The following is a 12,208-nucleotide window of genomic DNA, read 5'->3' as shown; positions in this document are numbered from 1 at the left end:
TGGTCCCTGGGAAGAAATAGGCAAAGGATGAAGGCAGATGATAGTGGGAAAAGTCTAAAAGGCTACAGTAGTAACAGCACTGGGAGAATTGAAGCCAAGAGTGTGATATGATATGATTCTAAGCTGTAAGGTAAAGATAAAGGTTCCCTCGCACAGATGTGCTAGCGTTCCCGGACTCTAGGGGGCGGTGCTCATCTCCATTTCAAAGCCGAAAAAGCCAGCGCTGTCCGAAGACGTCTCCGTGGTCATGTGGCCGGCATGACTAAATACGAAGGTGCACGGAACACTGTTACCTTCCCACCCAAGGTGATCCCTATTTTTCTACTGCATTTTTTTACAGGTTTTCGAACTGCTAGGTTGGCAGAAGCTGGGACAAGTAACAGGAGCTCACTCCGTTACGTGGCACTAGGGATTCGAACCGTCGAACTGCCGACCTCTCTGATCGACAAGCTCAGCATCTTAGCGACTGACCACTGCGTCCCTCCTTTCTAAGCTGTATTAGCAAGAAGAAACCTAACCCTAACCCTGGGTCCCCCCCCCCTCCAATTCACTTACTAGTTATTTCCCCATGTCGGTCTTACCATCCAGGATTTGCAACGCAACACACAAGATCCCATCTTCGGCAAGACACAAGGACTGGCATTTAGAGAGCATATTCAGAGCAGGACTGTGAGGGAGAGAGGGAAGGAGAAGACCGAATGAATGGTTCGTCTCAATACTCTAAGATGCCACCTCTTTCCAAGGTAGCTTTTCTAATTGAAAAGCTCCCTTGGGCAATATGTTGAACCCAGCCACCACCCCCCCCCCAGGCCTGCGGAAAACCAGAACATTCATTGTGTTGTGTGTCAGGTTGCAAGTAACACCCTAAGTGTTAACTTAGATTGCAGGACCTAGGTTGTATAGAGGTTTTTTTTACAATATTTGGTTCATTGGAAAGGTTACCTTTGCCTGAAGCTATCCGAGGTAAAGAGTGGATGTGAACTTATGAAGGCAGATAGGCTAGTCAAGCAATTCCATGATAACTGTTAAGGATAAGGATGTCCTTTCATCTCCCCTGATCTGTTTTTACGGTCTGTCTCACTTCTTCCCATCTCCAACCTTATTGGTTGTGAGTCAATGTTGATTGGTAGGAGAAAAAGGTTCCACCACAAAACCGCGTTCAACTGAAGCGCGCTCGACGAAACTGCGTAGCTGACGTCATCACAGGGCGACAACAGCACGGAGACAGAAGCACGCTGTAAACGCTAAACCTAAAATTAACCCCTAAACCTAAACCTAACCCCCCTAAACCTAACCCTTAACCTAACCCTAAACCTAACCCTAAACCTAACCCTTAACCTAACCCTAAACCTAATCCTAACCCTTAACCTAAACCTAAACCTAAACCTAACCCTAACCCTTAACCTAACCCTAAAGCTAACCCTAAAGCTAACCCTTACCTTAACTTGAATCGGCTTGCTTTCAAAGCGCTATTTAAAGCGCTATTTAAAGCGCCCTTCTTTCTCTGCGCTCGCTGTTGTCGCCCTGTTGATGACGTCAGCGACGCGGTTTAATCGGGCGCGCTTTAGTCGAGCGCGGTTTTGTCGTGCCACGGGAGAAAAATACATGTTCGAAACTTCAATGGAAACTGCTGCTCAGGGAATGTTCTCTGCCCTTAATGAAGGGATGTGTTTTGCTCATGGCTAGGCCAAAGGTCATATTTGACAGCACATCTGAAGGCATTCTTCTGCCAAAGCCTGTCTGTCTCGAATTGAATTTGAACAGTTATCCCCTTGGCAAGGAGACGGCAGGGAAGCAGGTAGGAAAGATATTAGATGTCCTTATCTTTGATGATAGGCCATGGCTATTGATAGAAATGTTCAAATATTCCCCTTTTATCTTGACATCTAAGAAAATATTCAGGCAATCTGCTTATCCCTGTCGATGGATCTGTTATATTATTTTTTATCATTCTCCATGAGGCAAACCATCAGAATAATGGTTTTACCATAATGATTACCGTCCCCCTAATCATCTTTGTTGCTCTTCTCTGCACTCTTCCTAGAGTCTCAACATCTTTTCTACATCGTGGTGACCAAAACTGAATGCAGTTATTCCAAGTGTGGCCTTACCAAGGCATTATAAAGTGGTATTAACCCTTCGCGTGATCTTGATTCTATCCCTCTGTTTATGTAGCCTAAAACCTGTTGGCTTTTTTTGGCAGCTGCTGCCCATTGCTGGCTCATATTTAAATGGTTGTCCACTAGGACTCCCTTTTACAGTTACTACTGTTGATCAAGGTACCACCTATACTGTACCTGGGCATTTTGTTTTTCTTGCATTGTAAACTGGTGCTAACCATATTCAGCATCCAGACATCAACTGATTAATTCTCGATAGACGTTCCTGATGAAACGACACTGACCAGTTATGGTGGGGAAGATGGATAGAAAACCCAAGCATACGCTTCTCCTACTTATGATAACAACAGAATTGACATTCTCAGATCATGGGTTCGTCTGTACCTTACTACAGCGGTAAGCAATGACGTGGCCCCGCTGCCATTCAAGCATGTTTGTGATGGATCCCACTTCACTGGACATGTTCACGATGGCAGCTTTGCTGCAGCTCATGCCTGTCAGGGGACTTTCTTCAGCTGCTTTCCTCAGCAACGGAATAAACTCCTGGAGGATGAAAAGAACAAATGAAGGCCAGTCAAACCTTCTGTAAGTTGGGTTGGGACTTTCCATTCCCAATGAAAAGGCCCTAAAGAGTTACCAATTGTTCATCAGGAAGGTTCAAGGTTCAAGGTTCAAGGTTCATTTTATTTATATGCCGCCCTATTCCCGGGGGGACTCAGGGCGGCGCACAAACCCAAGGAGGGGAAGGGAAACACAAGAACTACAACAAAAAGTACAGGGAATTTAAAACAACCAACAGCCACACGATTCGAGAGGGGAAGGGAACTCATCGACCCCAGGCCTGCCGACACAGCCAGGTTTTAACGGCTTTTCGGAAGGTCTGGAGAGAGGTGAGGGTCCGAATCTCTGTGGGGAGCTCGTTCCAAAGGGCCAGAGCTGCCACAGAGAAGGCCCTCCCCCGGGTAGTAGCCAGATGACATTGGCTAGTAGACGGAACCCGGAGGAGGCCTAATCTGTGTGATCTAATGGGTCTTTGGGAGGTAATTGGCAGCAGGCGGTCTCTCAAGTACCCAGGTCCAATACCATGAAGGACTTTATAAGTGACGACTAGCACCTTGAAGCGTATCCGGAGATCAATCGGTAACCAGTGCAGCTCGCAGAGGATAGGAAGTGTCAGAATTGTGCTGTAGTCTAATCGGGGAATCCACTTAACACATCCAGAGGTGGGTTGCTCCCGGTTGGGCCCAGTTCGCGCCGAACAGGTAGTGACGTCAGTGGGAGGCTCCGCCCACCCAACCAGACGCTTCTGCACATGCGCAGAAGTGTTGTGCATGAGAGAGCGAGAGCACACACGAGCAAAGCAGTGGTAAAACCGGTACAAACCCACCACTGAACACATCCCTGTTCAAATGAGCACAATGTTCATCCATAATATATTGATAGTCTCTCCATAGTCCTATCATAGTCTGTTGGCTTAGCGGGGCAAAATTGTTATTCAGGTCTTGTTATCTCATTCTGAAAGAGTTCAAAGAGCTCAGGATCCATTCTTAAAACCACAAATCTGTGAGGGGATTATTTGAGCATCGAGGGAGGGCATAGACGAAAGTCCCTCAGGGAGTTCTCTGGAGGAAGTCCAGCATCAGCCTAGAGAGTTTTTGACCAGGAAAAAAAATGCAAACAAGTCAAAAATTAATCAGAATAGAGCTGGAAGGAGCCTTGGAGGTCTTCTAGTCCAACCCCATGCCCAAGCAGGAGAACCTACACGATTTCAGACAAGTGACTGTCCAGTCTCTTCTTAAAAGCCTCCAATAAGTTGTATGGAATGCTGCCTCTAAACATTCTTTCAACTCAAAGAGACATTAACGAAATGCGGAATGTTCCTTTCGGATGACCAGCAGTAACTTAAAAAAACATTGAGTGTGGTGCCTACCAAGGCCATCTTCTAGCATGGGGCTGAAGACATGACATTGTGGAGATTCCTGCAATTTTTGGAATTCCAGTGGTATTTTGGGGGCTGGCATTTTTGGAATTGTTGCCTTAAGGGAGGTGAAAAAGCTTGTCTTCTGAGACATGGTGAAACAGAACATTAATTATATTCGTGGATAATTTTCTCTTCCAAACGGCATTGTAACTTTTACCAAGTAAGTGATGTGTTCCAGCACATTATGGAACTTTCCAAGTTCACCTTGCAGCCCAAAAAACAAGCTGTTGTGATGTTGATGCAACCCGAAACATTATTGCTCATTGGAAACAATTTGGGCAGCTTTAAACTACACTATCAGCAAGCAGTGGGATTCACTTATCTTCCCTAGCGATTCGCAAATGTGTGCGCATATGCAGCGTCTGCACATGTGCAGTGCTCGCGCCAGTGGGTTGCTCCTGGTTCGGTCCAGATCAGGCGAACCAGTAGTGGCGGGGGAAGGAGGCGCCACCTACCTGCCCGGACACTTTGCATGCATAGAAGTGTTGCACGCGCGCACAAGCGAACCAGTAATAAATAAAATTGAAACCCATCACAGCTCACGCATTACGTCGGGGCGGGTGTAGAAATACAGAAGAAATAATACACTGTGATGTTGACGCAACCCGAAACATTATTGCTCGTTGGAAATAATTTGGGCTAACCCTAGCGGTTCGCAAATCTTGAGCGGTTTCTGTGCATGCACAGTGCTCGCATCGGTGGTGGGTTACTCCCGGTTTGGCCTGGATAGTGGTACCGGCGGAAGGCTCCATCCACCTGCTCAGACGCGCGGAAGCATTGCATCCATGGGCAAGTGAACCGGTAGTAAACACAATTGAAACCCACCACTGGCTTGCACATTACATTAGGTTGGGTGGGCGGAGCCTTCTGAAGCCACCTGTCAGCCTCTGCTTTGCTTGCTGCTGCTTCGGCTGCCATTGAAACGGGGAGGGGGGGCATGGTATTTGGGAGGGATTACTAATTGTGCTGGAGGAAGATTCTGGAGTTTCTGCTGCCTGTCTTACTGCGCATGCGGAGGAGGTTCCAGCCAAGGCCAACGGCACCGACATTCCATCTTGGTGATGCCTTTCGAAGTTATCTCGCACCTGACACTTGGAAGAATTATGATTGGACTGTAACTGGGATGCCAAGAGATGGGGAATGGGTTTTCTATATATCATTTGCTTTTGCGCCTAAACAATCAGTCTTCTGCTACGCTTCTAATCATTATAATTAGTAAAAGTACACTTGATTTCTATCAATGGAGTCTCATGGTTTTCTTTCCTAATTATTCAATGGAGGAGTGCTGACACCACCGCTACCGGTTCGCCCAAATTGGAGGGAACCATGAAGTTCTCTTACCTGGACAATTACCATACACCCAATCACATTGGTTTTGTAGGTTTCAGCCATGTTCTCTGGTGTTTCAGTCTCGAAGCTGGTCGCATTGCCAATCCCGGCATTATTAATCAGGAGGTTCAATCCAGACCCTTTCAGGCATTCTGTGATTTTGGCTGCGGCAGCCTTGATGCTGGATGGATCAGTTGTGTCTCCAGCGGGAAATAAACATGTGTGTTATTGGTTATCCAGCTTGGCCTACCAAACTACAGTCAAATAAATTTATTCTGCATTTTGTGCCTATTACATTTTTTTTCTTTCTTTCCTTTTTTTAAAACAAAATTACATTAGTCTTACGTTTGTAGAGGCATGTAGCCAGTGGTGGGTTTCAAAAATTGTTCGAACCTACTCTGTGGGTGTGGCCTCCTTTGTGGGAGTGCTTGCCGCCCATGTGACCGGATATGAAATTATGAATTAGTACTTAGGTCGGTCCAAGTAGCTATTCAGAAACTCTGGCATTGAAGCATGCAAGTCTTAAAGCTGTCAAGTTACAAGATCCTTGCACCTCTAACCTTTTAGCAGTGGCAGGTTTCAAAAAAATTTGGAACCTCTTCTGTAGGTGTGGCCTGCTTTCCGGGTCCACTGGTGGAACCTCTTCTAACCGGTCTGGTAGATTTGACGAACCGGTTCTACTGAATAGGTGCGAACTGGTAGGAATCCACCTCTGCATGTAGCCCAACTGAGGGTTTTGAAACAGGCGGGGTGTCTTCGTGAAACAAAACAATATCTTAGCTCAATTGTTTAATTAAAGTATGGATGGCATAAATCATTGCGTGAATCCATGATGTATTTAAGCCATATTTGTTCGTTTTGGTAAGAGCGCACTCTGATGGTGCTCTTCTGACATAGAATGCAACAGTATGGGATATTATAATTCCAATGCATCTGCCAAGCAGAATGTTTCTTTCTCTGGTTTGGAATTCAGGCTTAAGGAGTCGAGGTGGCACAGTGGTTAAATGCAGCACTGCAGGCTACTTCAGCTGACTGCAGTTCTGCAGTTCGGCTGTTCAAATCTCACCGGCTCAGGGTTGATTCAGCCTTCCATCCTTCCGAGGTGGGTAAAATGAGGACCCGGATTGTTGTTGGGGGCAATATGCTGACTCTGTAAACCGCTTAGAGAGGGCTGAAAGCCCTATGAAGCGGTATACAAGTCTAACAGCTATTGCTATTGCTATTGCTATATCCAATTATAATACAGGACACTGTTTATCAGCTATGAGGTGGGTGCATGGAATCAATGACTTACAATTCTTTTCTCTTCCAGCTACCATGTTTCCTGAAAATAAGACAGGGTCTTATTCTCCTTTGACTTTAACTTTATTGTCATTGTACGTATGTACACAGTATACATACAAAGAAATTCACATAACACCCAGAGACCAGATCCAACACACATAACAATCCCCAAACACCCTCCCTCCACCAAAGAATTCCCCCCGTCTAAACCACCCAAGCATCCAGACCAAGTAATGCTGTACAATAGCTCACTGATGGTGGCCGTTGTTGAGTGCAATTACAGTTCTGGCATAAAAGCCATTCAGAAGATGTGTGGTCCTAGTTTGAATTGTTCTGTATCTTCCGTCAGAAGGCAACAGTCTAAAAAGATTGTAAGTGGGATGGGAAGAGTCTCTGAGAATGTTATGCAACTTCCTCAAACAGCGAGATGCGAAGATATCCAGGGCTGGTACCTGGAGCCCGGTGATATTCTGGGCAGTTTGAATGATTCTCTGGAGAACTTTTTTGTCCGCTGCAGAGCTGCTTCCATACCATGCAGGGATGCCATATGTCGGGACACTCTCAATAATGCTACGATAGTAGGGCAGAAGCATATGCTGAGATAGATTTATCTTCCTTCGCATTCACAGGAAGTACAGCCTCTTCTGTGCCTTCTTCCCAAGCAGGTTAGCATTCATGGTCCATGAGAAGTCCTCCGAGATATACATGCACAGAAATTTAAAACTACCAACCTTCTCCACCTCCTCGCCATTTTTGTACAGTGGTAAATATACATCTCTCTTCCTCCTGAAGTCAATTATAAGTTCTTTAGGTTTTTTTGGTGTTAAGTGTAAGATTATTTTGACCCTGAAATAAGCGCTTGACCCTATTTTCTTACTATTTTTGAGGTGCAGAAGGCAGCAAGCGTGGTCACCTCCCAGCTGCTGCTATGTTGCAATATTTTCAAGGAGGGCTTATTTTTGGGGAGGGCTTATTTTTAAGGAGGCTTATTTTAGCGCATGCACTCAAAAGCCCGGCTGGGCTTATTATCCGGGGAGGTCTTATTTTCAGGGAGACAGGGCAATAATAGAGAATATTCTTTATGGGCTAAGTGTGATTAGACACATAATAAAGAACCAAAGAGATTTTCAGGACACATACCCAATGCGATGATGACAATTTGCGAGTGTTCAGCGGCCAAATTCTTCAGGTCCTGAAAGGAAGAAAAAAAACCCACAAACTTAGTGCCTAGCCCTTGATAGCTAACTGCTGCAAATGTGTTTCTGCAACTTTTTAAAAAATATCTGACCACATCTTTATATGTGCAAATTCTGGAGGGAAGTCACTGGGGAAGAGGAATTTAATAGAAACAGAGGCATTAGAGACTGGAGGTGAGCAATTAGTCAGTAGATTTCATGAATAGATTAGAATAGTTTTCTATCCCCTTCAAGGATTTTTTTTTCATGAAATTGTGAAGAGGTTTGTATAACTCAAGGATACCATAGGTGCCAAAACAGGACCCGTGCTAAAGAATACAGTGACCAGCAAAGCATTTATCTGACGAAAATAACAGGACAGGAGAAATGCTGGATGAGGCGACAAGAAACACCAGTATTTTCATGCTGGTGATAACACTTTGCTTGCTGAAATGAGGAAGATTTAAAGACTAAAATTGGTCTGATCTCAGAAAATTTGAAGGCAAAGGAGGAAGAGCTGGAGAGAAAGAGAGTAGGAAAAACCACGTGATACAAACATGAGCTTAAAATTTAACAGATTAACAGAGTTCGGAGGGACCTTATAGGTCATCTAGTCCAACCCCCTGCTCTCAGGGAAGCCCCTTTTGAGAGGCAACTCTGGTAATATTGTCCACTGTTTCCCAAAGGCTCACAAATGGGTGAAGAACTTAAAAATAACAAGACCCTTTAAAAGCAAGTTCAAGACTAGTGGAGTAGTCTTAAGATCAGAGATGGGTTCCTACCGGTTCAAACCGGTTCGGCTGAACCCGTAGTAATTTGGCAGCCTGGCTCGCTGGAACCAGAATTTTTTTTGCAAGCCGAACCAGCAGTAATGCCAGCAACAACCCACCCCTGCTTAAGATGGTCCCGAAAAAACACTTCTTAGGCTGTAGAAGCATATTCTGCAAATGGCTTATTGGAAAAAGCATAAGAATTAAAAATAAGAGCGAATATGGGTGCCATTCTCACGTAGGACTGAAAGCACAGCATCAGTACAACTTTAGGAAAGTGCCCTACATAAACAACAACAAAAAGTCTCATGCTGACTCTATCCTGCAAAGAAAAGCATCTTTTTTTTGAAACATAAGCAGTCTTCGTTTAACAAAGTCTTATGTTTCTTTTATCTCCATCTTGTTTGACCCAATCACCCAATCCTACCTTCAAAACGACGCTATAGAGCATTGCACACCAGAACAAGACACCAGAACAGTTTTCCCCCAAATGCCATCACTCTGCTAAACAAATAATTCCCTCAATACCATCAAACTATTTACTAAGTCTGCATTACTATTACTATTAATCTTCTCATTGTTCCTACCACGCATCTCCTCCCACTTATGACTGCAGGACTGTAACTTTGATCCTTGTATCCTTACAATTTAGATTATATAGTATGATTTGATTGTTTATTTGTACCCTATGACTATCATTAAGTGTTGTACCATATGATTCGTGACAAATGTATCTTGTCTTTTTATGTAGACTAAGAGCTTATGCAGCAAAGAAAAATTCTTTGTGTGTCCAATCACCCTTGGCCAATAAAGAATTATGTTCTGTTCTGATTGTGTTCTATTCTATTCTATTCTATTCTATTATCTTCTATTCTATTCAATTTTAATTCTATTCAATTCTAATTCTAATTCTAATTCTAATTCTATTCTAATTCTTTCTAATTGTATTCTATCCTATCCTAATTCTAATTGTATTCTATTCTATACTATTCTATACTATTCTATTTAATTCTAATTCTAATTCTAATTCTAATTCTAATTCTAATTCTAATTCTATTATTCTATTCTATTCTATTCTAATTCTAATTCTAATTCTAATTCTATCTATTCTATTCTATTCTATTCTTCTATTCTTATTCTATTCTATTCTTTCTTTTTCTTTTTCTTTTCTTTTTCTTTTTCTTTTTCTTTTCTTTCTATTCTTATTCTTATTCTTATTCTATTCTATTCTATTCTATCATGCCTCCACCATTGCCAGCTAAGACAGAGGCGGGGAGCCATGATAGCCCCTTTAGGACTTGTGGACTTGCAACTTCTAAAATTCCTGAACCAGGATGGTGGGCTCAGGAATCTCAGGTGTTGAAGTCCACGTTATAAAAGGGTCATTGTTTTCCACACCCCTCAAGCTGGGAGATTATTGAATTGCCCTTAAAGAAAAAAAATATTTCTGTTCTTTCCACACAGAGCTCAAGGTACACAAGCTGATGGCTACTGATTTCAATATTAAACAATGATTTGAGATTGTGAGTGAACTTCTATCTCCGTAACAGATTCCACCCGATGACTCACCTGAGCACGGGGTCCAGCCGGGTCCCGGCAAGTGGCAAAGATCCATTTTGGTGGATTGTTCTTCCGTACCAGCTGCCTAACCATCTCCAAGCCAAGTCCCCGGTTGGAACCCGTCACCAGAACGCTGTGCGGATTCAGTTGATCCATCTCTCTTGCCAGCCCAGGCTAACCGTGAGATGACTTTGTGCCCTTCCTTAAGTTTTGTCGCAACTCACTTCCTTCTCAACCCCTCCTCCCATGTTATGTAAATTGGCTGACTATTTCTCAGAACCTTTAATCATGTAAGTTGGTTGACTATTTCTCAGAACCTCCTTAATCATGTAAGTTGGTTGACTATTTCTCAGAACCTCCTAAATTATAAGTTGGTTGTCTGTTTCTCAAAACTTTCCCATGTTATGTAAGTTGGTTGACAACTTCTGAAAGAAATAAGAAAAGAGGGATTTGGCCACCACTTACATAGTTCTGTCAGGTCTTGTAGTGGGGATTTGGTTTTCTAAGTAGTTGTTTCACTTGCTCAATTTTCTTTTATTTGTTTTTTTCTTTTTTTTATTTCTTTATCGGCACTGAAGCAAAGCTTTCAAGCCAATTAGCAAATCCACCCAGCTTAGGGTGGTTCTAGGTTTCTGGAAATCTGAATGTTCAGTGCTTTAATGGATTAAAACAATAGCTACTCTCAGGCACAGACAGGTAGGTTGGAAGGTATGTCAGAAAACACCTCCTTTCTTTTGATATGCCTGTGAAATAGATTCTATGATTCAGTGAAGGAAGAGATAAACCACTCAAAAGAAAGATTTCCTGGTCAAGTGAGAAAAAGTGAAAAGATCGGTTTTTCCCATTGCTCCCCTTTCAAAGCTTGTTTCCATCAGTTGAAGTAGAAAAGGATTCAGGTGTTGAAACCAAACACTCACTCCATGCTAATTCCATGGAGTGTCCCAACTTCTCCTCTTCTCTTTCTCTGATGGAAGGACTCTGATGGAAGAGCTGCAACCAGATAAGAATTAATGAAGGATGGGACCTCCAAGAACCATTAACATTAAAATTTGATTTGACTCTTAGCCGAAGAATTGGTACTGATGCTTGGCAGTAGGCAACCATGAGTCTCTACTGGAGCTTGGCAGTATTTATTTATTTATTTATTTATTTATTTATTTATTTATTTATTTAGCGTAATAAAATGTCTATTGATATTTATTTGTATCCCGCTAGTATTTTTTTACAAATAAGTCAGTATCTGCCGCCTACATCTTAAGATAATAGAATACATTAGCTGGTTCCTTTCCATCCTCCCTTTCCATCAACAGTCGGTTGATGCCTCTTCAGATCCCAGATCATTCAGAGGCAAGACTTTGGGAGTGTTGTGGTCCCTCCAGGTGTGTGATCAAACACGTGGTTTGTGGGGGGTCATGAGATTTTCCCAACAGGACAGCTTTCTCCAGATAAGGATGAGAAATTGATTGAATAGATCTAGCAAAGTTCTGAATAGATATTTTCCACTTTCTGGTAATCAACATGGGTTCCACCACAAATGCGCGAACAACAAAAGCACGCCTGACTAAACCGTGGTGACAAAACCGTGGTGACAAAACTGCGCGACGAATGGCCCTGAAGCGCGCCGCAAAAGCGCGCCGACAGAAGCGCGCTGTAATGTAACCCTAACCTAACCCTAAACCTAACCCTAAACCTAACCCTAAACCTAACCCTAAACCTAACCCTAAACCTAACCCTAAACCTAACCCTAAACCTTACCTTAAGTCGGCGCGCTGTTGTCGGCACGCTGTTGTCGGCGCGCTTTTGACATCACGGTTTTAGCGCCGCGGTTTTTGTCGGCGTGCTTATGACGTTAGCGCTTTTGTTGGGTCACGATCAACATGGAATCGCAGCTAACAGGAGTTGGGGAGAGGACGAAGTGAAATAACTTGGAGGAGATTGAGAGACAATAGGTGTCAGCCTCTGCTTTGCTGCTGCTTCGGCTGTCATTGA

At 43.4% G+C, this 12,208-nt stretch overlaps 1 protein-coding gene across 1 annotated transcript; it reads right to left on the bottom strand.

Annotated features, from left to right (window-relative positions):
- Nucleotides 1-564: 564 nt before the first annotated feature.
- On the bottom strand, nucleotides 565-10,448 carry LOC116518073 (uncharacterized oxidoreductase C663.06c-like). The gene is made up of 5 exons (XM_032231315.1): nucleotides 10,229-10,448; nucleotides 7,855-7,906; nucleotides 5,443-5,630; nucleotides 2,505-2,663; nucleotides 565-667 (listed from the first exon to the last, which is right to left on the bottom strand). The coding sequence occupies exons 1-5, from the start codon at nucleotides 10,373-10,375 to the stop codon at nucleotides 644-646; spliced, it is 570 nt and encodes a 189-aa protein (XP_032087206.1). The 5' UTR covers nucleotides 10,376-10,448; the 3' UTR covers nucleotides 565-643.
- Nucleotides 10,449-12,208: the final 1,760 nt, after the last annotated feature.

This window comes from Thamnophis elegans, chromosome 14, assembly GCF_009769535.1.
Source record: "Thamnophis elegans isolate rThaEle1 chromosome 14, rThaEle1.pri, whole genome shotgun sequence".
Taxonomy (NCBI): domain Eukaryota; kingdom Metazoa; phylum Chordata; class Lepidosauria; order Squamata; family Colubridae; genus Thamnophis; species Thamnophis elegans.
Note: the sequence above shows the minus strand (reverse complement) of the source record. Positions and strands in the feature narration are given on the sequence as shown.

Bases quoted from the DNA above. Each gene is read 5' to 3' on its own strand.
- LOC116518073 (XM_032231315.1), bottom strand. From the start codon at position 10,375: ATGGATCAACTGAATCCGCACAGCGTTCTGGTGACGGGTTCCAACCGG. The intron at 5,631-7,854 runs GTATGTGTCCTG...TTCCCGCTGGAG, and splicing joins AATTGTCATCATCGCATTGG to ACACAACTGATCCATCCAGC. The intron at 2,664-5,442 runs GTAAGAGAACTT...TTCATCCTCCAG, and splicing joins GGTGTATGGTAATTGTCCAG to GAGTTTATTCCGTTGCTGAG.